General features: G+C 34.9%; 1 protein-coding gene across 1 annotated transcript in view; it reads right to left on the bottom strand.

Annotated features, from left to right (window-relative positions):
- TNKS2 (tankyrase 2) overlaps positions 1 to 24,109 on the bottom strand; it is a 63,507-nt gene that overhangs the window by 19,158 nt on the left and 20,240 nt on the right. The window contains exons 4-18 of the mRNA XM_065922907.1: positions 22,748 to 22,784; positions 22,506 to 22,581; positions 22,043 to 22,137; positions 20,495 to 20,561; positions 19,028 to 19,214; positions 17,824 to 17,945; positions 15,384 to 15,475; positions 15,217 to 15,295; positions 12,112 to 12,283; positions 9,952 to 10,031; positions 6,629 to 6,774; positions 5,720 to 5,885; positions 4,965 to 5,184; positions 2,180 to 2,289; positions 1,306 to 1,494 (exon numbers count right to left, since the gene is read on the bottom strand). Of these exons, the coding sequence (XP_065778979.1) occupies positions 1,306 to 1,494; positions 2,180 to 2,289; positions 4,965 to 5,184; positions 5,720 to 5,885; positions 6,629 to 6,774; positions 9,952 to 10,031; positions 12,112 to 12,283; positions 15,217 to 15,295; positions 15,384 to 15,475; positions 17,824 to 17,945; positions 19,028 to 19,214; positions 20,495 to 20,561; positions 22,043 to 22,137; positions 22,506 to 22,581; positions 22,748 to 22,784 (1,838 nt within the window). The remainder of the gene's footprint in view (positions 1 to 1,305; positions 1,495 to 2,179; positions 2,290 to 4,964; positions 5,185 to 5,719; positions 5,886 to 6,628; positions 6,775 to 9,951; positions 10,032 to 12,111; positions 12,284 to 15,216; positions 15,296 to 15,383; positions 15,476 to 17,823; positions 17,946 to 19,027; positions 19,215 to 20,494; positions 20,562 to 22,042; positions 22,138 to 22,505; positions 22,582 to 22,747; positions 22,785 to 24,109) is intronic.

Genomic DNA, 24,109 nt, shown 5'->3' with positions numbered 1-24,109 from the left:
TATGTAGAACTTTAGCAAACAGAATGATGGTTGATTTTTTTTGGAAAAAGTTCAGCAACATATTTGTTTCTCAAAATCGAACATTTGGAAGGGTAGGGAATAAAGATATAATTTTAATCAAATATGCCAGAATGGAAAAAAATCCCCAAGTTTACTGGTATATTAAATTTAATTAGTAACAAATACTATTCTTTCAGTGGCTCAGTGGTGAAGAATCCGCCTGGCAAGCAGGAGATGAGGATTCGATCCCAGGGTTGGGAAGATCCTCTGGAGAAGGAGATGGAACCCACTCCAGTATTCTTGCTTGGGAAACCCCATAGACAGAGAAGCCTGGTGGGCTATAGTCCATACAGTCCCAAAAGAGTCAGACAAGACTTAGCAATTAAACAACAACTATTCTTTTACAATGCTCAATTAAGACACCAAGTAATTAACATTCAGCAAGAAGTAAATCAGTACTTGTTTTCATGGCCTGTCATTTATACTACCTTTTCAATCCTCACCTTCTTTCCCCGAATCTGAGGACTCCCGTGACACTCATAGTTGGTATGTAACACTTAAAAATAATAATAGCACAATTTACTGGATACTTCTTATGTACCTGAGAGCATGAGGTACATCCCCTCATTTAATTCTCATATTAACCAAATACAATTTACTTCCATTAACAGATTAGGTAACTGAGGCTTTGAGGTTAAGCAACCTGCAAAACCATACAACTGTTAAGTGGTAGAGCTAGAATTCTAAGGCAGGTCTGTTTGACTCTAAAGCCCAAGCATGTTCGCTAGGGCATCCTGTTTCAATGTCACTTAATTACATCTAGTGGACTAACACATGGGTGGACTGAATGAAAAACAGTTCACTTCTAAGTTAGTTTGGAACTGGAAGGACATTTCCCTTAAGAAATAATCCTGCAAACAGAGTTGAGCTGTCAGCTTGCTTAGAAAATTCTATCCAACCAGCTGAACTAATTTCATGAAGCGCCCTGTCTGCTTGTTTCCCAACTAATGTAAGCAGTATACCTTATACTTCTCTTTCCCATTTCTAAAAGTAGTCAGCTTACAATAACTGGTAATTCTACTATTTACTTACTATATTTTAATACCAAAGGGATTCAAAATTTAAACCAAGCTAAAAGCCAGATTTTGCCACATTCACCATGAAGACATTATATATATATATATACATACACATATATATATGTATATATATACATACACACACACACACACACACACACACCCCAAGGGAATTTTTAAAACATCAGGAAAGCACTGAGATTTTTTCAAAGATCCCATCACTTACTGAAACTAAATCTAAAGGTGTTTGTCCTTCCTGATTTTTAAGTGTTGGATCAGCTCCATGGGCCAAGAGTAATGCACAAAGCTGTGTTCGTCCCTTCTGGGCTGCCTCGTGCAAAGGTGTGAAAGCCCATTTGTCCGTAGCATTGACACACGCATTATATTTTATTAGTAAAGCTGCTACATCTACATGCTGTAAAAGAAAACCAACTTATTACAGTCTGAATTATTACTTTATCATATTTTAGTTCTTAAAAAGATACTAGCTATACCCTAGAAATGAAAAAATGTGCTTTTTCCCCATCAAAATTTATGGGCTATTGATTAAAAATTACAGTAGTAGACATTTACATAACTTGAGAAAACATCCTGAAAATAGATAAGAATACTACACAGGAAGAAACTAAACTAACAGAACTTTAACAATATCTCATTTAAGTGTTATAACTGCTAAACATCAATTTATAAACCTGCAGCCTTCCTTAATTAATCAACTGAAGATGGTCAATACTGATGGTTAATATTCAAGGCTATTAAATACAAGTCAGAAACAATGCATCTGATCTCAACAGATTTGTATGAATCCCAGTGAATTTTCTGGGTACCAACAAATAAACAAAATCACTAACGTCTCACTGAAAATAAGAGCTGTGTGCTAAGGAAGGTGAAACAATGAAAGACAAAATGTCCCATGTCACACAGCAAGCTCCCAGCAAGCTACAACAGACAGAATTGAAACTTAGAAGTTATTTAATCTTCAGCGCTCATATTTATTCTCTGTAAAATGAGAAAGTCAAACTAAATTTCCTTTGAATTGTAATACTGATTTTCACTGAGAAAACGTCTGACATTTTAAAAGCTAACATGAAAGAACTTACGCCATAAGATGCTGCATTGTGTAAAGGAATAAGTCCTCCTTTGTCCTGAGCATTCACATCAGCTCCATGCTGTAGGAGATACTCTGCAACTTCTAAATTATTATAACCAGCTAATTTAGAAAAGAAGTAAAATTACTTTTACTTGTTAATATAAAAATAGCTACACATATATATATATTTCTAAAAGATAGGATTTTTAAAATAAGAGCTTTTACTGAAATCTGAAATTCTCCAATGGAATCTATTAAAGATTTAGCTTATGAAAAAAAATTGCCCACTGGCCTTCAAGTTGGACATTTTCAGTGATGAAATTCATTTCTTTTTGTGATTCTAAAGTTATATTGCTTGATTTACTTAAATCGTCCCTTTTAAAACCTTCTTAACAAAGACCCTGCCTTCATAGTTATTGTATACACAACTTCCTGACCTCAGGTAAATGGTCTCAGGGCTGCAAGTAAAAGGCATCCTAAAAGCAAAGTTAGGAACAGAAGTGCCTGGCAGAGCAGAAGACAACACATCAGTGGGTCTCGGGGTCCCATTTCCTCAGAAGGTCACAAAGACATGTTTTTTGCCAGAGAGAATGTAAGGGTACACATCTCTACCGGCAGCAGAATCTACTGCTGCTAAAGCCATGAAGTAGTAAAACTGAGTATTTTATAAATGTACTATAATGCCCCAGCTGTCATCTTGGGAACCGACAGCTATCTTAGTATGTGTTCTTGGTAAAAAAAAAAAAAAAAAAAAAAAAGTATGTATTGATATATTGTATTTGACACATAATCATAGTTTGAAAGCAAATCTGGAATTTAACTTTGTCAACATAAAATCAGCTATCACTTGAAACTTTAGAATAGCTCAAAATATATAATTCATTCACTTTTACTGCAGTTTCAGCCTTTTGCTAAGACATCTAAAGCAAAAAAAAAAAAAAAAAAAATCAGTAAGATCAAGAAAAACAAAACTACCATAACGTAAATACACCAAATTCAAAAGTCCTTCCATGTCTCAAAGCGTAATACTACAGAAGTGAGAAACGTTTTGTGTGTACAATGTATTTGCCACTTACAAAGATAACACACACTTACAAAGTAATACTCAGTGTTCTAGATAAGCTACCATAAAGATTCAGAGCTTATGCAAGTAATTATGCATGGCGCAATCCAACTCAGAGATCAGGCCACATTTTCTCTTACATGGACTACTAACTCCTGATTGCCAGAGGAAGAAAAGTCTTACCTCGCTTTGTTAGCATTTGTGGTTTATCACTTCCAAACTGCTCTAAAAGACACACAGATGGAGTAATTCTTTCCCTTGACCTGTGGGTTCCCAACTCACACGGGGTCATAATTTACAGGTATAAACCACAAACACTAAAAGCTCTTATGGGACTTAGCTGGTGGAAATGGCTGGGACTCTGTGCTTCCATTGCAGGGGGCCTGGGTTTGATACCTGGTTGGGAAACTAAGATCCTGCATGCCATGCTGCCAGGCATGGCCAAAAACTAAACAAAAAATTCCCTAGGAACACAGTTGCTCACAATGTGAGACTGAAAGGAAGTGACAGAAGAGAACTTCCCACATTACACAAAGTGGGAAACAGCTGCATTCCTTTTTTCTCTTTTTAAACCATGTATATTTATACTAATCTGTATGGGTCAAACATGCCTATGAAGCAACTCCACTAAAAAGACTAGCAGCTCAGTGATTTTAATGACCCACTCCCTAGCAAATTTTTCTTCTTTCTTTTAAAGGTATATGCATTTTTATTTAAAAATTATTATTATTTTTTGGCCACGAGGCATGTGGGATCTCAGTTTTCTGATCTGGGACTGAACCCATGCCCCTGCAGTGGAAGCAAAGTCTTAACCTCTAGACTGCCGGGGAAGTCCTGCCAGCACCTTCAATGCAGCTCAGAAAGCTGTACTGGAATCACAATGCTGCACCACATGCAATGAAGACAAAGATACACTCTGCCAGCTTCATGAGTGAAAACTCAGGACAAATGTTAGGTATTCTACTATACCCCCCAAATCTCCTATGGTGAAGCCCTAATCGTAGTACCTTAGAATGTGACTGTACTTGAAGATAAGGCCTTTTAAGAGGTAATTCAGTTAAAACAAGGCCGTGAGGGTCAGCCCTAATTCAACATGACTGCTGTCCTTATAAGAGGAGGAAGTTAGGACACAGAGACACCAGGGTGCACATATACACAGAAAAGGCCATGTGAGGACTCAGAGAGAAGGTGGCCATCTGCAAGCCAGGACTGAGGCCTCAGAAAAAACAATCCTGCCAACATTTCCAAAGCTGAGAAAATACACCTCTGTTGCTTAAGCCACCTAGTCTGTGGTAATTTGTTAAGACAGGCCTTACAAACTAATACAACAAATGACAAGAATTATATGTAACTTTTGGAAGTCTAAAGACTTTTTTCTGCTTCCGTTTTAACAACTATCATTAGAAGAATGGAAAATTTTAACTTCCCATCAGGAAGGCTGACTCAAGCAAGGATATTTTCAAAGCTTCTACAGCGAAAACACATTCACCAAAGATGATTCAAACAACATGATGACCTGGAATAAAGGTTCTAAAGCACACGGAGACTGGCAAAGCCTCTTTCAATTATTCTTACTGAATGTAAATGGCCATACTGTAGAGAACACGGCCCTGTATAATAGTATTAGAAGACACCTGATTCAAATCTTTCAAATTTACTTACAGGAAATATTTTACTCAGGTAAAATGAATCTTAGATGTACCAGCCTGTCTGTGACATTTCATTCACCTACCTGCTAAATGTAAGGGTGTTGAATGTCGGCCTTGTGTATCACGGCAATTTACATTATCTGGTGAAGACAACTTCTTTACTCTGGCTAAACAACCCTTCTTGGCAGCATCCAATAAAGCTGCATCTCCCCTAAGTAGATCTTGAATATCTGTATCTCCATCTTTAACGAGATCCAAAGGAGTGTTTCCATCTCTGTTTTTCTTTGTGGGGTCTGCACCATGCTGGGCATGTGAAAAACAGAAAGGGAAGGTTTAGCTTAAGTTTGCCTTTGGATGACGAGAAAATAGTCAATCTATTTTATACAGAGACTCTACCTTAAAGGTTACCATGACTATTAATAATGCTTAATACACAAAAAATTACAATAAAAAAGACACTTAAATATTATTGAGCTTTAATTAATGCAAAACTTTAAACTACATTCAAAACAGAACAGTATTTCACTAAAAATTACCGTTCACATATGCTATTTTTAGTTTTCACAAACATTTCAATGTTTGCATAAAGTATAAATTTAACTATAGTCTTATTTTACTGTAAAATACCTACACTCGTACCAGTGCAGACACCAACATACTATCAATTTCATTAGTGCTAAATAAACCTGGGTTATACTGTTCATGACATTTATTCTGAAATCTAGGCACAGAATTAGAGTTTTGCTTCCTATCCCTTTATGATTAAAGTTTGGAGTTACAAGTAATATAATAAACATATTCTACGTTATATACCCTGTCCATAAATACTTAAATATACCTGAAGCAGAAGTTTGCAAATTTCATATTTTCCTTTGGCTGCAGCTTCATGTAAAGGTGTAAATTTCCATAAGTCAGCTACATTAACTACTGCTCCATGCTTAACAAGAAGTTCTGCAACTTCATAATGTCCGTAAGAACACGCATTGTGCAAAGGTACAAGGCCTCTGAAGTGAAAAGTTAAATAAAAAAGAAAACACAAAGATATATTTTAATTTAAATAACTACACAGAGATGATAAATTTCTTGAATTGTACAAGAAATTTTACTGATTTTAATATATAGAACCTAAATTTATTGTAAGCAGAAATGGAATTATTTGGCAGGGGCAGAGAGGAAATTTTATTTTTTTATTTTTATTTTTTGAAATGTTAAAAATATTTAAAATTGCAGAGAACATAACAAGCATCTATTTTGCAATATGTAGGATTAAGAATTATATTTTTATTTATTTATTTTTTCTCTTTTGGCCACAGAGCACAGTTTATGGGATTTTAGTTCCCTGACCAGGGACTGAGTTGAACCTGGGGCCATGGCAGTGAGAACCACTGAACCAACAGGGGATTCCTAAGAAGTATTTTTTTTTTTTTTTTAATATAAACTGGAAGAAATCAAGTATCCTCAATGCAAACTAAAATATTTACTACATTAAAAATCAGTATCACACTACTGTTGCAATCTCCTTGGCTATTATAAAATAACAAGGCATTAAGCAACTAAGTCTTCATAAAAATGCTACTTCATAAAAATCAAAAAATCTTAACTGAAATTAAGAAGTATACTTAAGCCAATGTTAGAGAACAGACTTCTCTGAAAATAAAAGAACCACCATCTCATAAAAATGTTTTCAGATTTTCCTAAGAGAGTCAGATAAAGGCAGAGAGAGGCCACAGCAATGGCTAGTACTTGCCCTTTATCTTTAGCATGCACATCAGCTCCGTGTTGCAGCAGATATTCCACCACAGACACCCGATTGTAGCCAGCTGCAAAATGGAGCGGTGTAGACTGACGCCCTTCAATGTCTCTGCAGTTGACACTCTGAACAGTACACAGTTTCTGTAGGATGCAACACAGTATACACATGATGCTATACATTCTGACTTCTTGTTTTCATTCATCTAGTAGAAATTTCAAATGCCTGATTTATTTTGTCTCATCAAATTTCTCAGACACTCTTTGCTATTTATTATTTCATCTTGCCCTTTATTGGCAATCCCTCTGGTCCTCTTATCTGTAATCATCTTCTTTTGCTAAAGCTAGTGGGTAAATTTTATTATTACCATTACTACTATTTACATAAAGGTAATGTAAGTAGCAGTAAGCAACAGTAATTTCCATTTTGTGGCAAATATATATACAGATACACTGGATCATAGAAGCATTGGCATCACCTGGGAACTTGTTAAAAACTCAGATTCTCAGACGCTCTGACCTACTCAATCAGACTCTGCATTCTGACATGATCTCTAGGTGATCTGTAAGCACATTAAAAATCTGAGGAGTACTGTTCTAGAACAGTGGTTCTTAAATTTTCATGTGCATTGGGTCCAGCCTCCAGATGTCTGGGACTGGGCCTGAGAAGTTACATATCTAACAAGTTCCCACATGATGCTGATGCTGACTGTCAAGGAATTACACCTAGAGAATTATACTGTACTATATGGAATGAATTAATTAATAGATTGCTATTGGTTATGTACCATCCTTGGGAGAGTTAAGAAAAGTCACTCCGAAGTTTTTACATTTTTTTGTTTGTTTTTTGTTGTTCAGATGAGAAGTCTGGCTGAGAAAAGCTGTAACACTCAAAATACTCAAGGGTATTTTGCATGAAAAGTGTGAATATTTGAGGAAAGAAAGCAGCACAGATAATAAATCATGGTGTTTAAAAAAAAGTCAAAATATTTTAGTAAAAAGAATATTAGTAAAAATCCTTTCTCTTTTTTACTAGCCTACCCTAAAGCAGAGATAAGCTAAGCCTAATAAACCAAAGGAGCCAGGGAACAGTGGTTTTACCTCAACGGGTTTAATAACAGGTCTGACAAAGCTATTCAGTTGCTTTCCACACGAGAGCTTGTTAGATACACACATTCAGTGTTCTGTCACTGAGAAAGGGTGTTTTGTGGGTCTGAAGTCGGCTCTAGGGAATAAGTATTTTCAACATGTGTAAAGTGTTGATGCTAGATTCAGTAGTTATCACTGGCCACTCTTAACTCCCTAGCTCTCAAGTTTAATTTTGTCCATTCAGAGAAGTTTTCTAGTAGTAGGTGTCTAAGTATCTAGCCTGACAGCTCACCAGTAGACAAACACAACCAAGCACATAATTAAGTGTTCACTGGGAAACATGCAGGTGGTGGTGTCTCAGTGATTCATAGCAAGCTGCCTGTCTACAGATACACAAGGAATAGAAAGGTTGATGGAGATAAATGTTCAGTAAGTGACTTTAAAAGTAGAGGTAAGGGAAGACAGCCTAATGCCTATCACAGGGAGAGAGGAAGGTCCTCCTTAATTAAATGGCATTATTTCATTCTCTAAGTACAATTACTGCACCTAGTCCCATCCTCACTTCATCTGTTTCTTCCTATGGTCTTCTTTTATCTTTATGAAAACAAAGTCTGGTTTTTAATAGTAGGCGTACTGAACACAGCTTTATGCTCTTTAATATATGTAAATGGATGAGCATTACAATTTTTTATCACCACCTCCACCCAACACATAAAAATCAACTACTTGACTTTAACTCCACCTTGTCCATCTAACACAACTTACCATTTCTTCCGGGACAAACACCTCACTATCCTTAACTTGAGTGATTTGTTTTTCTAAGTCATTCACTAGTCAGTAAGAGAACAAAATCCCTCTTTCAATACCGTATTAACCTCCTAATTAAGGGCATGAGAACATAACTACAAAACAAGTCAAATAATAAAACTGCATAATAGCATTTTTCTTTCAAAACAATGAAATCTGAAGTTACCTGGAGGTGACTGTACTATCTACACAGATAAAGTAGGAGGAAAAGAGCACATGGACTTTTAAAATCAACTTTCAGAAATCTCTTGATTTAAAAGCACAGTGAATAAATATCCTCAGAGCTCAAGTTCTGATGAGACCATCACTGACATAGTTTCATTCTCAAGAAATCTAATTTACTTTGTGGGGTAGGTCTGTTCAGGATTAAGAACACCATGAAGAAATATACTGAAACTGCTTCAAATGGAGACTTCTGCCATGAATCAAATCAATAATTTTAGCTTTTTTTTTCTTTTTTTAAATAATTTTAGCTTTTAATAAAACTTATTACCTATCAATGCTCCCTCAAATAGGACCAAGCATTTTTTAAAAAGTCTGTTTGGGGGGAGGACACAACAGGGCTTTTTCCCTCCTACTAGCTTTGGAAATTGAAATTAACATTGTTTTACTAAAGAATTATTTAATCATGAAACATGGTGAATTAATTTTAATTTATACTAGTTGACTTGAAAAACAGTCTTGCTCTTTCAAAATTTCAATCTTCTGGATTATATACCTGGATATACTAATATAGTTTCTGTAGGAACAGGAATATCTGGTATAGGCAGTAAGACATTATATATGATTACATATCACATAAATACATATGTATTACAATAAAAGCAAAATTTGAGGAAAGGTTATTCTATGGAAGAACATTATAGGAGATGGGCCACAGAAGGGCTCAAGATGGTTCTTCTTGAAAAAAACATTTCAATCCAGATAAATTGAAGATTATGGGGAGACAGTGGCTCTGGAAAGTGGTGACATTGTGTTATTATTATATTTAAACACTGGGTCCTCACAGGGGTAGAGGAGGCAAAGAAATCAGAATAAACATACAGACAGAGGGATACACTGTTTAGTTTTCTTCCCTTTCTGTTTTATGTATCATATGTAAACAAGAAGAGACAATAATTTCAAATAGCTCATTCTTTTAAAGGGACAAATGAATAGGTTCTTTAAACAAAATGCATTCCCATAAACATGTAGTTATCTAAATTTATAATTGTGATGTATTTACTGAGATCCATGTGATACTAAAGTTTCTTCCATTACTCAATGATCCTTATTTGCAGAGCAGAACTAACTAATTAGCATTATTTACCTTTTAAAACAATGCACATATAAATAACTAGATTTTTTCATTTTAACAGTACGGATTCATTAAACACTGTCAAAATAAAAACCCAATGTTAAAAAAATCATAAGATCATGTCTTACTTTTACAGTTTCTACATCTCCAGCCTTTGCAGCTTCCAGCAACTGTCTGTCTGCCTCTGAATTACCTAATGGGATACCCTCTAAAAAAAAAAAAGAAAGAAAGAGAAGAAAGAGTGATTAACTTTTATTTGGAAGATGGGACTTTTTTTTTTGTTTGTTTGTTTGTTTTTTTTTTTGGGGGGACCAAGTTTTAAGGGAGGCATCTTATGAGAGTAAAGTTCTTTTTACAGTTTGATGGCAAGTATGTAGGAAATCTCCATAGTAGTACGGGAAAAGCAGTATAAACCTTTTTGAAACATCACATATGTAAAATGTATATAGGTATGAAAAATAACTATAAAATGAGATTTAAGCAATATAATGGAATATAAAATAGATAACAAAAGATTAAAATGAAGTCAATGACTGTTGGTAAAGTATTAAATAAGGAGAGAAACAGCTAGACATCTAACCATGGTTCTGCCACTGACTAGCTATCTGAATTGGAACAAGTCACTTGAACTTTCTGGGCCTCAGATTGTTCCAGTTCTACAAAGAAAGATGTTGGATTAGGAACAAGTGAAGTTATTTTCAGGTCTGAAACTCTATGTTTTATAGCTCATTTTAAATCTCGTTAAGAAAGGAACGAAACATATACCTTGTATCTTAGAACAAACTTCAGATGGGTTAAAGATGCTACGTATGAAAAATTTAAAAATCTTAAAAGTATTTTTAAAAAACAGGTGAATATTTATCTTGAAATAGAAAAGCATCCTAAAGCAGTACATCAAAGGCAAAACCAAAACTGATTTGGAAAAATATCTGTCAGACAACAACATAGCACTAAACAAATTACAGGCAAAGAACAAAACTGAAAAAATATTGCAGCGTATACCTTAGAAATGCAAATTAAAATGAGATACTAGGCTTTTCTTTCATCCATTAGTGGACAAAGGGCAAATGAAGGAGTTAAACTGTCAATATTTCTATAATTTGCATTTCAAAAAGCACCTATTATTTCTGTAATACAAACATACACACACACACTCACCCAAGGAAATTATAAAGAATCATAATACGTGGGGCTGACAAGGAAAACAGGTCCTGTCATACACTATTAATAGGAATGTAAAATGGTACATAACAGCCTTTCTAGGAGATGATTTAACAATTATGTTAACCTTGACTCGGAAACTCCACTTTAAGAAACTCGTTGGAAAGGTAATGTATATAGTGTGTAGCATAAAATCAAGAAGATTGTAACTGTCCATCACTAGGTAACTGAACAGAACTAATGCTATTACCCTCAATTCTGACACTGAAACAAATGCATGGTAAATGGGAAAGTAAAGGCAATTTTGAGAGCAGTCTTGTAGTTCAGAATTTTAGAAGTTCCCAGGAGAAAGTATTAATCTGCCTTCATCTATTCAAGCAGCGTTTTTGTCAAAATGTGGTTTCTAAACCACAGGCATAAGGATTATCAAACGGGACTATTAAAAGTATGAAACGCTTGGTCTGTTACATTTCTTCTCATTTGAGCTTTGAAGGTGTCAAAGACGTTCTATTAATTTCTAGTAAAATACAGAGATGTAGACAAAAACACTTTGAAATTATAGGACCGGATTTCTTTTATTTATTTTTCTTTAATTGGAAGGGACCAGATTTCTAGACTGAAATGTTTAACCTACACCAAATGTGTAGATATTGAATATAAACTGATTTTAAAATGCAATGAATATCAGTGTATTCAAACATAAGTCAAATAGTTGGTTACTTTGTACAGATTCTATATGCCTTATATGAAGGATCTAGAAAAGAGTGAAGAGGCAGGACTGGTCTCTAGAGTATTATTTATAGCTCTGGCTGCTCTACTAGGAGATATCTACTCTTTTCAGTTTTCCTCTCTTTAAAAAGAAATAGCAATTACTGCACTTCACTTTTAAAACCTTTCTAGATAAAAACTTAAGAGCCAGCTATTTACTCAGCAAAGATCAATAGCAAACGCTACTGGGAAAAGCTTATTAAAGACTTGACATGTGGACACTGACTACAATGAGTTGATCAAGAAGAAATAACAGACAATAATTTTGAAAAATTTTCTTTTTACTACCAACTCCTACATGATATACGAAAAAAATTTAAACGTTAATTGAAAAATAATTTCATTGAAGTATTCAATACCTTGAAGAAGTTGCTGCACATTTTCATTTCCCATCTGTAAGGCAGTAAAGCCCTGAAGGGATATAATGTTAGGATCACACCCATAGCTCAGGAGTAAGCGGCAGGTTTGCAGATGACCACAATGTGCAGCTCTGTGCAGAGAAGTCTGACCGAGATTATCCAGAGCATTAACCTTAACAATCAGAAAAAATGGAAATTAGCCTGTGGTACAAAATTTAAAATGCTCTAATTATGGGTTCAGGTTCAACACTTGTTATTAACTTAAAAATGCTCAAGTATTCTCTTATAAAGACTATTTTCCAGTGTCAAAGAAAGTATTTTCTCTCAAATTTAGAGTACAAATTCACCAATTCATGAAGGCTGAGATCAGGAGATCCAATTTTGGATTAAAAGTTTAAGATGTGGAATAATAGCTGTGTTTAACATTAAAGCACTCATAGATTCATCGCATTTATAGACATTGCCTAGAAAGTCTAATCCATGTATTTTTAATGATCACTGAGGTGCAGAAATGTGGAGACTAACCCCAAGATAACAGATAACAAAGTCAGACACTAAATTAACATTAAAATACTTATTTCCATTGACTTAATCTTCTTTCTTGTTTATCATTTAAAATACAATCAGTACAAAGGCAAAGACACTACAGTATATTCACACAATGGAATACTTCTCAGCAATAAAAAGAATTATTGTTACTGCTGAATCTCCAAAACATTAACCTGAGTGAAAAAAAGTTTGACACAAAAGAGTCAATGAATACTGTACAATTCCATGGACATGAAGGTCCAAAGTGGCAAATTAATCTACTGTAGAAAAAAAATCAAAACGGCTGTTGCCTTTAGGCAAGGAGACTGCCCTGGATGGGACACTGTCTCTGCCATGTGGTCATGTTCTCCATATTCAAGAGTTTTGGTTACACAGGTGTTTGCATTAGGCAAAATTCAGTAAATGTACATTTAAGAGCTGTATATTTCATTGTATGTAAATTCCACATCCAAAGAAAAACTGTGAACAAATACTGACCTCTAGTTGATGCCTATTAAAAGAACTTAGGGAGATGTATATAGTAACTTGCAAATTACTTTGAAGTGTGTCAAAAAATATAAGATACTGATAAGAGGGAAAAATTGATGGATATGTAAGAAAACAATATGGTAAAAAGCTAGTGGTAGAATTTATACTGTGAGTATAAAGTTATACTCTAAAATTTTCTCAACTTGGCTGTATTTTTGAAAATTTTCATAGTAATAATAAAAAAAAAATCATCTGTAAGACCCCTTCTATCTCATTTCCAACCCACCAACTCCCTCCCCTGCCACCCTGGAAAATAATTCTTCAAAACATACTGAAAAATAAAATTCCTCAGTAATCAATTATGTGACCACTAGTGTGTTTTGAGACACTATCCAATTCACATTCATGGAGCTGGAGAACATCTGAACAGGATTATACAGAAAGACTTTCTCAATAATTCTAAAAGTAACCTACAAAAAGCTAGTCTCCATGCTTACAGAATCAGAAAAATCAACTTAAAATGCTCAGAGCAACTAATCTATTTATTCATGAACTCACATTCACTGAAATGTAACTATATCCACTTGAAAACTTTATTTGGGTGCCATTCTGTGTCAATATTAGGGTGACCAACTTGTCCTAGTTTGACTGGGATAATTCTGGTTTTAGCACTTAAAAGTCTTGTGTTCCCAGAAATCCCTCAGTTTGGGGATTAGGACGGTTGGTCACCCTAGCCAAGACTGTTTCATTGAGTTACACAACTCAAGTTTAATATGCATCCAGATAGTCTTCAAGTAACACACCACATGTAAGAAAAGAAGCAATCAACAAAAAGTTATAGGACAGACAAATGAGATATGCCAAGCAGTCAAGCAGAAATAAACTTTATTTTTTTAATACTTTACAATAGGAAAGATTGAAATTATACATTATCAAGAATTCCCCCAAATAAGAGAGAAATTAGGACACTGAGAGGCAACATAAAAAAATACCTGCAGAATCTGAAGTGGTTCCTTGAGTAGAAACCCAAGAAAGGACAGCTTAGAAAATCATTCTGCAAAGTTCACTTAGAGAAGAGCCTTAGGGGCCCCCAACGGGTAAAGGAATCTCTATTTCTTTCTTCTCAGAGCAGCTCAATTCTATTATACAATGTATTTCTATCAAGATTTTGTTTGAAGAAGACAAGGATCTCTGGCTAAGGAAACTGTGAAAACTGTTGAGAATTAAATGACTGTTATCTCTTCCAATCTGGGATGCTATGTGTATTGTTTATTGAGAAATTTTTTTTAAAGTTCCTGGGTAAGAAATGATGACTTTCAGCCTTGATGAAAACCTAACTACTCCATGAATAAAATGCTTATCTTCTTTAAGTCTACTTGACTTTTTTTGGAGGTATAGCTGATATATGGTATTTTCTAAGCTTACGGTGTCCAACACAGTGAAATCAACTTGACTTTAAACTTAAGTATACCATTTCTATAAACAGAAAAACAATATTCTCCTAATAAAAAGTATAACTCTTATAAAGAAAACATTTCTCTCCTGAATGCTCTGGAATGGAATGACTTTTGTGATTGATTTTTTAAAAAATGCTTTTTGTACAAGTGCCAACTACAGAACAGCAGCTTCACAATGTGGAGTTATCTTTTTAGTCAACTTATTTAAATAACTTATTTCCTTCTGTTCCATGTTCTCTGGCAGAAATAACAGAGGGTAAGAGAGACTATGGCTGGGATAAATAATAGGAGTTATCATGGTAAGCAAGGAACAGAAGACACCAGAAGAGAATTCCAGAATAAATATGTCTGGCTAGGGATACTCTTAAGAGTGTACTGTTAGAAAAAGAAGAATAACTTGACCAGTGGGGTGTGGTTAACAGGAAGGCTGAAAGAAGGATATACAGGAATAATGTTTCTTTGAGTAAATCCACAGATTTTCTAGCAAAAAGATACAGAAAAAGTATCTGCAGAACTATTTTGAGGGAAAAATATTTAGGAGAGAGTAAATAGTTTAGAAAATCAGGCATTTCATCTACAAAATCAGAAACAACTCACTGGATTACCAAAAATTACCAAAAATGAAGTATACCTTTGCTTCATGTTTCACCACTACTTCGACAACATCGTTATGAGCTTTCTCAGAAGCCACGTGCAGAGGAGTCAAGAATCTTAAAGAGAAAAAGTCAGCCGGACAATGAATGTATTTTCCAGAAAACAAAAGAGTCAATAATTTTTAATTATTAAAAGCAAACTTACTCTTTAGTCTTTTCATTGATGTTGGCTCCTTTTCTTAGCAACAGTTCACATATTTGCTTTCTTTTGGGATATGGAGATGCAGCAGCACAATGCTAGATAATTTAAATTGTAGCATTAATCACCTATATAACTGATTTTTAAGAATATTCGTGTTTCCAACCAAAAATAATCAAGATGTTAGCTATTTCATGTCTTTGTTTCACTTTTGACTTAACTTTGCTCTTCAAAGACTTTCTATTGGATAGAATGTGCAATGATTACCAAATTCTGACAGGGCCTGAAAATCCTATTTACCAGGTGATATGTTATTAAATATTTTGATCAAGCTTTATAGTTGCCCTACCACTCTGCAAAAGCTACCACTGCTGTGATGAACACCTTAAACTGTGATCAACAGTCCTTTCAAAACTGTTCCCAAAGAGCATGGTGTTTATGTTATTTTTTAAAAGTTAATAAAACACTCCAAAGGTCGAGATTTCTTTAATGAAGAAATAGCACAGCGTTTGTCAGCTCTGGATTCTGCCTGGTAGAAACACTGATGGGATAGCTGACAAACTAGGTGGTATTTCCTTCTTTCTCAATGAGGTGCTCTAGCAGAATAAGGACCTTGGATTACCTGTTTGGTTAAATTGGTGGTGGAAACTGATCCAGTTTGAGCTGGAGGCTTCAGGATCTATGTTTATGATGCATCAAGGAGGAAGGGAGACAGGAGGTAGGGATTCACCAATCATAAACCCAGTAAAACTCTCATGGTCATGTCCCAGATCTTTATCTCCCCCAAATCCAGGATTATACTCATACACAACAGGTGTTCAATAAATGTCAGTGAGTGAATGACTTAATCAATGTATGAATGTTAAATTAAAACTAAAGCCTGAGAATTCATGGAATAAAATTTCTGGGTAACTGTCAAGGTAACTTGCACATACATCTAAACACAGTATACACGAATGTGTCTGATTTTAACTTGTTGCTAATTAGAAAGCTTATCTGATCTTCATGGCTTTGCTTCAGGTTCATTCTGATACTGTTGCGGTCACCAAACTCATTCCTTTGCCCTTAATAAAATCACTTCTAATTGGAGAATACAGCTCTTTTGGTATGTTTTGAATAATCATCCCAGGACATCTATCAGGATGGCACAGAGAATGGAAAATAGTTTATATTCAAGAATTCTTGAGCTTATCCATTTCAAATCGCACCCTTTTCTCTTCTGCCCCATCCTTTTACAGGCAGGGTCTGGGACCTCGAAACTCACAAGACACTGCCTCTGCAATACAATGTCTACCAACAGTTAATTTCTTGTATTCTGAGGCTAATCACAGTTTAATAGTAGAACACTTCAGGGGAATAGTAGAACACTTAAGGGGAAACAAGATGTAGAATTAATTCTTCAGACTGGAAAACTTCCCATGTCAGTTTTTCCAAATTTCCCTGTACCATCTTGATGCTGTTATGATTTAAATTCTGCACTGGCATTTCTTATCAGTTTGCAACTGATAAGAAATGCTGTGTTTTTTTTTTTTTTAAACATGGATTTTTTTTTTGGTAAAGTAGCAAAAAGGCCTAAAATGCTTTATAGATAGGTTCCTACATAAACTTCATGTCCTATATCATGGCATAAGGATGAACATTAGCCATAAAAGTTAAGGAAGGCTACAATTAAATCTTCCCCAAAGACATTAATTTACTTATTGTCATCTCCCTCATTGAAAGTACATTCTGCGACTCACAAAGCTTTGTTCCTTTTAAATTTCTACTTCTAAGGTGGCCTCTGATTACCACATTCTCCTTCTGATCCTCTAACACTTATCTTCAGTCACTTCCATTTTTTTCTTACTGCTTTTCCATACACCGCCCAGTTCTCATCTACTCTGTTACAGAACCACAAAGTTGACATTACCTCCAACAGGGAAACTGCCTCACACAGATACTTTATTCAAAAGTATAAAGGGGACACACACAGACTTAGATCTAATTTTGAAAAAAAAAAAAAAAAAATTACAATAACAAAAGGAAAACCAGGTGGTTTTTATCTTGATGGCAAGATTAACTTTTCAGTGAGTTCCAAATTTTCAATCATAAACACTTATGCTTTTTATAATAAAAAAAGCAAATGAGATATAAGATTATAATAGAAAAGTCACATATAATATATGCCAGTATGTGATAAAATTTTTGTCTAGAAGGATGCACAAATGAACAACAGTATTGACTTTTGAGGGGATGAGGTTGTCTGTTTTTCTGTATTGTTTGAAGTATTTTCTTTATATATCCAGAGGCACTAATTCTTAAAAAGCACAGATTTTTAGAACAATACTATTATTAAAAGTAGGATATTATGTCAGTTACCCAGTATCATCAAAAGAGGCAGGGCATTATGATTAACTTAGAATGTTTTTGGCTATTTCATTTTAAAGACTTAAATCTGAAACATTACCAATGCTGTTTCATGTGTCTGAGGATGCTTAAAGTTCACCATTTCCAGAGAGAGATGTTTTTTGATTCGTGTAACATCAGCTTCCCGTGCAGCCTGAAGCAAGGAGTGGCCCTTAAATTCATCTAGATGAAGAAGAAGCATTTAAATTGGCATAAGAATTATCAAATTTATGGAACTTAACCTTGTAAAAGAGACAGTATTTTTCTTGAACTTATTTTCAAAATTATCTACCAAAGTAGCCAGACTGAAGCTCAAAAGAGAGTCTCCAAATATAACTCTTGCAAAGGGAGATAGTGGTACTCCAACGCCCCATGGTTATGACTCAATTCATTCCCATGAGAATACATCATGGCCAATTCAAAGTCTATTTTGGTCTGGTATATGGATTATTGCAATATATTCCCAGAGCAGAGTTGTGAGAATTTTCCAAAAGTACAGAATTTTTCTCAGTAAAGAAACAAATGAAAAGGTGATCTTGTCCCCATATTAACATTATAACAATAGCAGATGGCTATGCTCACACATTGGGGATTAGACAAGCTGGATATTTCTAAGAGCCACTTAGAAAGAAGGCATTTTTTTAAGATTCCTCTCTTTTATTCATCAGTCTTGTGAAACCATCCATTATCCTTTATTATTCCAGAATAATTCTAGTTTAACAAAAGTTTCCTATTCATGTATAGTAATATATACCTGAATTAGGTGGCTATTTCTCACTACTATTCCTACTTCAGTTATAGACAGAAAAGCACAGAATTGTCCAGCTATCAAAGAATATTAGATGGTACATTCTGGGGACTATGTTTACATGACAGAAATCCTACAAGTAACACCAAAAAACTTCATGACAAAGAAAGAAAAAGAAAAAGGAAAAAAAACAAACAAAACTTCATGACAGATAACTAGAAAGTCACATCAAAGATAGGAACAAAACTCAAATTCTTTCTTTCCAAAGCCAATCATCTGTAAGACTAACACAAAAAGCATTTGCCTTGAAAAAAGCAAATACAAATATATTTTCCTTTCATAGCATCTTAAGAGTAAATGATTAAATATGTTAGTATGAACAACAATAAATACCCATGGCTAAGGAAAATAGCCTATGATTTAAAAATCCCCCCCTGCTCCGAAAAAAACCGAGAAATAAAAAATTTTAGGTTACTGGTATAAGAGTTTAGCTGAACATTCATCATTTTATACTTACATGCTAACCTTTCTTTTAACTGTGGTGTGGGAGCCAAATCTATAGCACTTTTATTGTGACAATTCAGCAGTGTTGGATCTGCGCCATAACTCAGGAGAAGAGAACACACTTCAACCCTGTTCTTGGAAGCAGCCTCATGGAGAGGAGTGAACTGCCACAAGTCCATTGCATTTACGCAGGCACCATGCTGGTAGTGGGGTGGGTAAAGCATACATTTAGTGCTCAACTTTTAAGAGAACTTAGAATATTAGTACTGTGTAATTTACATCATGCAAGCTTAAAAAGGTTATGTCCCCAAAGGTTACTTTTCAAAGCAGTTCCTTCAGAAAGAGAATACATTTCTCCCCCCCAAAAAGAGAGTCACTAGTTGCTAAGCCTACCCACAAGTGCCTATTTAACTCTTTTATTGTTAAAAAAGTTACAAATGAAACTTCAGATTTAATAAGAACTGTTTTTTCCTTTTCTGAGATATGATTTACATATGGCAAAATACATAGTTCTTAAGTATACAGGTTGATGAGTTTTGCCAAATGTAAATATCCATGAGACCATCGGGCTTCTCTGGGGGCTCAGCTGGTAAAGAATCCACATGCAAAGTGGGAGACCTCCAATCTATCTGATGCTTCATTCTTATCCACAGTAACATTCCAAATATTCTGTTGAATTTGATTCAGTTTTACAATAAGCAAAAGCATTACTATTAAATGTATAATAATATTATGGTCACATTTATAAAGGCTCATGGACCATTTAGAGTATCTAATTACTATAATCAAGTTGTTTCTGTGGGAAAATATATTTAGTGGTAGCACAAGCCCAAGTGGAAGCATGGAGGTGTTGGAAACAAAGGTCCTTCCCATGATAGCTGCTGACAGAATGAGGAAAAGTTTCAAAGGCAGAATGGGTGCAGAGAGAAGATTAAAGAACATGGTCAAATACGTATGTAGAGATTAGGGGACAAAAAGAAATAGGTGTGAGTAACATCCTTGAATCCACTCTCAAAAAGAATATGTAGCCTCTATTCTCATTCAACAGGGAGCAAAACAAGAAGTTTTTTGCCAGTTTCAGGAACCTGTCCGTTAAACAATAGCCGCCCATTTTTCTGCCCAGTATACTGGAAGAAGTGAAGCTTACCAAGTAAGCCTGTTTCAACCCACCTAGGCAGGTCCTGCAAATCTAACTAGTGGTTGTAATAATACATGGTTCATTAAAAACTGCTTTCTGATATTTTCAAGAACTGTGAACTACACTTTTAGCTACAAATTAAAGAATCACTTAGTCTGACATTCACAAAACAGGAAAGCTGCTTTATATAAAAAATCTTACAGTGTTTTAAAAATCTCAAAGCAGTCAGATGACCTATCAATAATCCACATTTTATAATGATTATAAATACTTCTATATCTACCAAGCACTAAAACACAAAGAAAAACATGCACACTGTAAGAAAAGTATACAAGAACTAACCTTGACCAGAAGTTCAGTTACTTCATAATGACCATAGGAACAGGCATTGTGCAGGGGCACCAGATCACTACAATATGAGAAGCGGGAAAAACCCTGTGTTATTACAGATTCCCTATGCTTTAGCTTACATACTTAAATTTAAATAGCAAATGGCTTATGTCACCTTCTGGGCTTCCCTTGAGGCTCAGCTGGTAAAGAATCTGCCTGCATTGTGGAAGACCTGGGTTCGATCCCTGGGCTGGGAAGATCCCCTGGAGAAGGGAAAGGCTACCAACTCCAGTATTCTGGCTTACAGAATTCCAAGGACTGTATAGTCCATGGGGTCTCAAAGAGTAGGACATGACTGAGAGACTTTCACTGACTTCTGTATCTTTTCCAAAGTCAGAGCTCAAACACTGGGTCTTCTTTGAAACTTTTTATTTTAAAGATTCTGTAAGATAAACTGCTATATTCCTTAACATAAACCCAATTCTTTCATGATGGCAATAGTGAAGAATTTTCTGAACAGGAAGGTACAATAGAACCTTAAAATCCTGACGTATCTTTAAGTTGCTCCACCTTCGGAATCATTCACTAATCACCACAGACATCACCATGATGTCCTTTGTTAAGAGATGGTCACTCATGGTTAAGTCTTTCTGATTCTATCAGAACTCTCCCTCAAGTCTCACAGCTTTTCTCACCACTTTGATTATATAATTTCTTACCTGAGCCCTATCTACTAGCTAACGCCACCTAAGCTTCCATCATCATCTCATAAAACCAGACTTCTAGAAGTGAACTCAATGGTTTCCCCCACAAACAACTTTTCTGGATTTCAGTATGTGTACCATTGGGTCTCATGCACTGGGCTTCAGAATATGAAATGTAATAGTCTCATTTATTTTATCTCATCACATCCAGATAGTCAACAAATTTTACATATTCTTACACTGTAATATATCTCCTGCATCTCTGCCTTCTTTTCCTTTTCATTTCCTCCACCACCACTATTGCAGATCTCATTATGCCTGAACCCCTACAATGCTCACTCTCATGTTCTTTTTCCTGTAGTCTCCTTCTTCAATCTATTCAACACATTGCTGCCAGAGTGTGTTTCTCAAAACTCCTCTTTTAGAAGAATCATTCCCCTTGCTTAAGATCCTTCAATTCTCTTGCACAGAGTGATGTTTCCTAAACTCTTTGCTTTCTTAAACTGAGTCCAGGTCAAGTATCACCTCCCACGGAAAGATTTCTCAACCACTGCACCCAGCACGGAGCATTCTCTCCTAAAACCTCCTATAAGTACTAGCCCTTTCTATTTATCACCTCACACTTACTAGAGAACTTATATTGTTAGGTGTCTTTTCATGCCTCCTAAAACATAGTATAAGCCCTATGGGTGGTGGCCTTAATGATAAACTCAGAGTAATCTGCATATTACAAAAGCTCAATAAATGTTTTATGTTGTTTAGTAAAAAATATAATCCTTACAAGATTATTACAGACATTATCATGAGGACAGAAACATTTTAAAAATTCTCATTTTTGTTCAAATGTTTGATTTACCCTTTATCTTTAGCATGAACATCAGCTCCATGTTGCAACAACAGCTGTACAATCTTTACTCTGTTGTAACCTGCTGCCAAATGCAATGGAGTTGACTGAAATATTAAACAGACAAATCAGTGAAATTCAAGTTAAAAAATATACATAAAAAGGTAAAAATCCAAGTATAAAACCAGAAATTGAGAAAAAACTTTATAACTTACTTTATAACTTATTACTATCTAAATGGTAGCAATAATTTGGTTTTACAAAATCCAACATATATACCAAAGCACAGTATACAGGTTTATAAGTTCACTATTGCAAACAGAAAGCTAACTAAACATTTACTATTAACAAAGTTTTACTAAGATTAAGAATTAACCGAAATTATTGCTTAAAAGGAGCATTTTCAGCAAATGTTTTAAGTTAAAAGATAAACACAATTTCATGTTACACAAAACTTAGCTGCAAAAGGAAGTACCTTTCTGCCATCACTTGCATGGCAGTTGACATTTAATGGTGTAAGCAGAGCCATCATTTTTTCCTCATTGCCACTCCTAGCATACAAAAAAATGTATTAGCAATTTGTTTTCTTCATCAGATTCTATCTGGAGACATGTATGTGACCATTAAAAATTCATTCTCTTTTGGAGTTTGCTTATTGTAAAATAAAATAATTAAAATTATATGGTAAAATATTTGTGGTATATATTGATAACACACCTGGCACTTTCCAAGAGTTCATCCTTCTTATATTCACCTGTGAATCAGAAGAGCAGAAATTTTTTAAAAAATTACAAAAGTAGTATCAGTTTTATGCATAAAGATGCTCATTGACCTATGTTTAAAGTACAAAAATTTGGAAATAAATTCCAATAAATGGAAAATGGTTAATCAACAGAATACACTGCAGTTTAAAAATATTATATGAAGAACATGGAATACCTTTGCTATGAAAGTGAAGAAAAAAGGTTCAATGTTATATAATGGAACATGACCACAACTATATGAAAACAATATACACAGTAACAGCAAAGCCAAGAAGGAAAAATCAAAATTTGAGCAAAGTGTGTCTTAGGGGTTGGCTGTGGGGGAAAGTTTCCTTTTCTTTTAACCCCTCAAATTTCCTGAAACCAGTTTTATTTGTTTAACAGACAAAATGCCTCCACAACTTCATTCAAAATCAAAACAGAACAAAATCCATATAAAAATGTAACAGTATCACAGAAATTTATAAATAAAATTAAAATCAGGACTAAATATAAATTCTTTATGCCTACAGCTTTTATATTTACCAATGAAAACAAGCAAAAACTTTAAAATCAATATAATTTAAATTAACATAGTAGTGTTTATTCACTTAAACAAAACCCAAACTAGTGTCTACAATATGAATTGTACACTGATGGCTGTGCAAGGCTTTTTTTGTGCCCCAAGATTAAAAAAAAAAAAAAAAGGCAAATAGGAAATAGCATGGAACAGGGAAGGAAAAAAAAAAACACTGAATTGTCAGTTACAGTAATAGCTCATTTTTCTAGAACTTCTTGGGGGGACAAGTCTAAATTCTCTCAATAATACCAAAGAAATATCACAAAGCCCAAGCACAAAAGCTTACAGCAGAGCCCCTTGGGCTCTTGACTATTAGACATAATTTTAATGGTGATCACACAGTAAATAAGAATCCAAAAAATAATATGGCAGAGAGCTGCTTCAGAGGAAATCTCTGTTAGGGGAGAAATGTGTGAAGTAGATGAAAAAAGGTGAAAGTGTTAGTCCCTTAGTTGTATCCAACTCTGCGACCCCATGGACTGTAGCCCATCAGGCTCCTCTGTCCATGGAATTCTTCAGGCAAGAATACTGGGGTGGATTGCTATTCCCTTCTCCAGATCTTCCTCACCCAGGAATTGAACCTGGGTCTCTGGCACTGCAGGCAGATTCTTTACCATCTGAGCCACCAGGGAAGCCCTTATTACTACCCAAAAAAGCCTGACAGTCTAAAATAAACCTAAACCAGGGGACGACAGTCTTAAATATCCTAACAGGTCCCCAGGACCTCAATATGTCCCAGCAGAAAACAATAACTGC

This window comes from Muntiacus reevesi, chromosome 2, assembly GCF_963930625.1.
Source record: "Muntiacus reevesi chromosome 2, mMunRee1.1, whole genome shotgun sequence".
In the NCBI taxonomy this organism is placed as follows: Eukaryota; Metazoa; Chordata; class Mammalia; order Artiodactyla; family Cervidae; genus Muntiacus; species Muntiacus reevesi.
The sequence above is the reverse complement of the archived record's forward strand: the minus strand, read 5'-3'. Positions and strand labels throughout refer to the sequence as shown.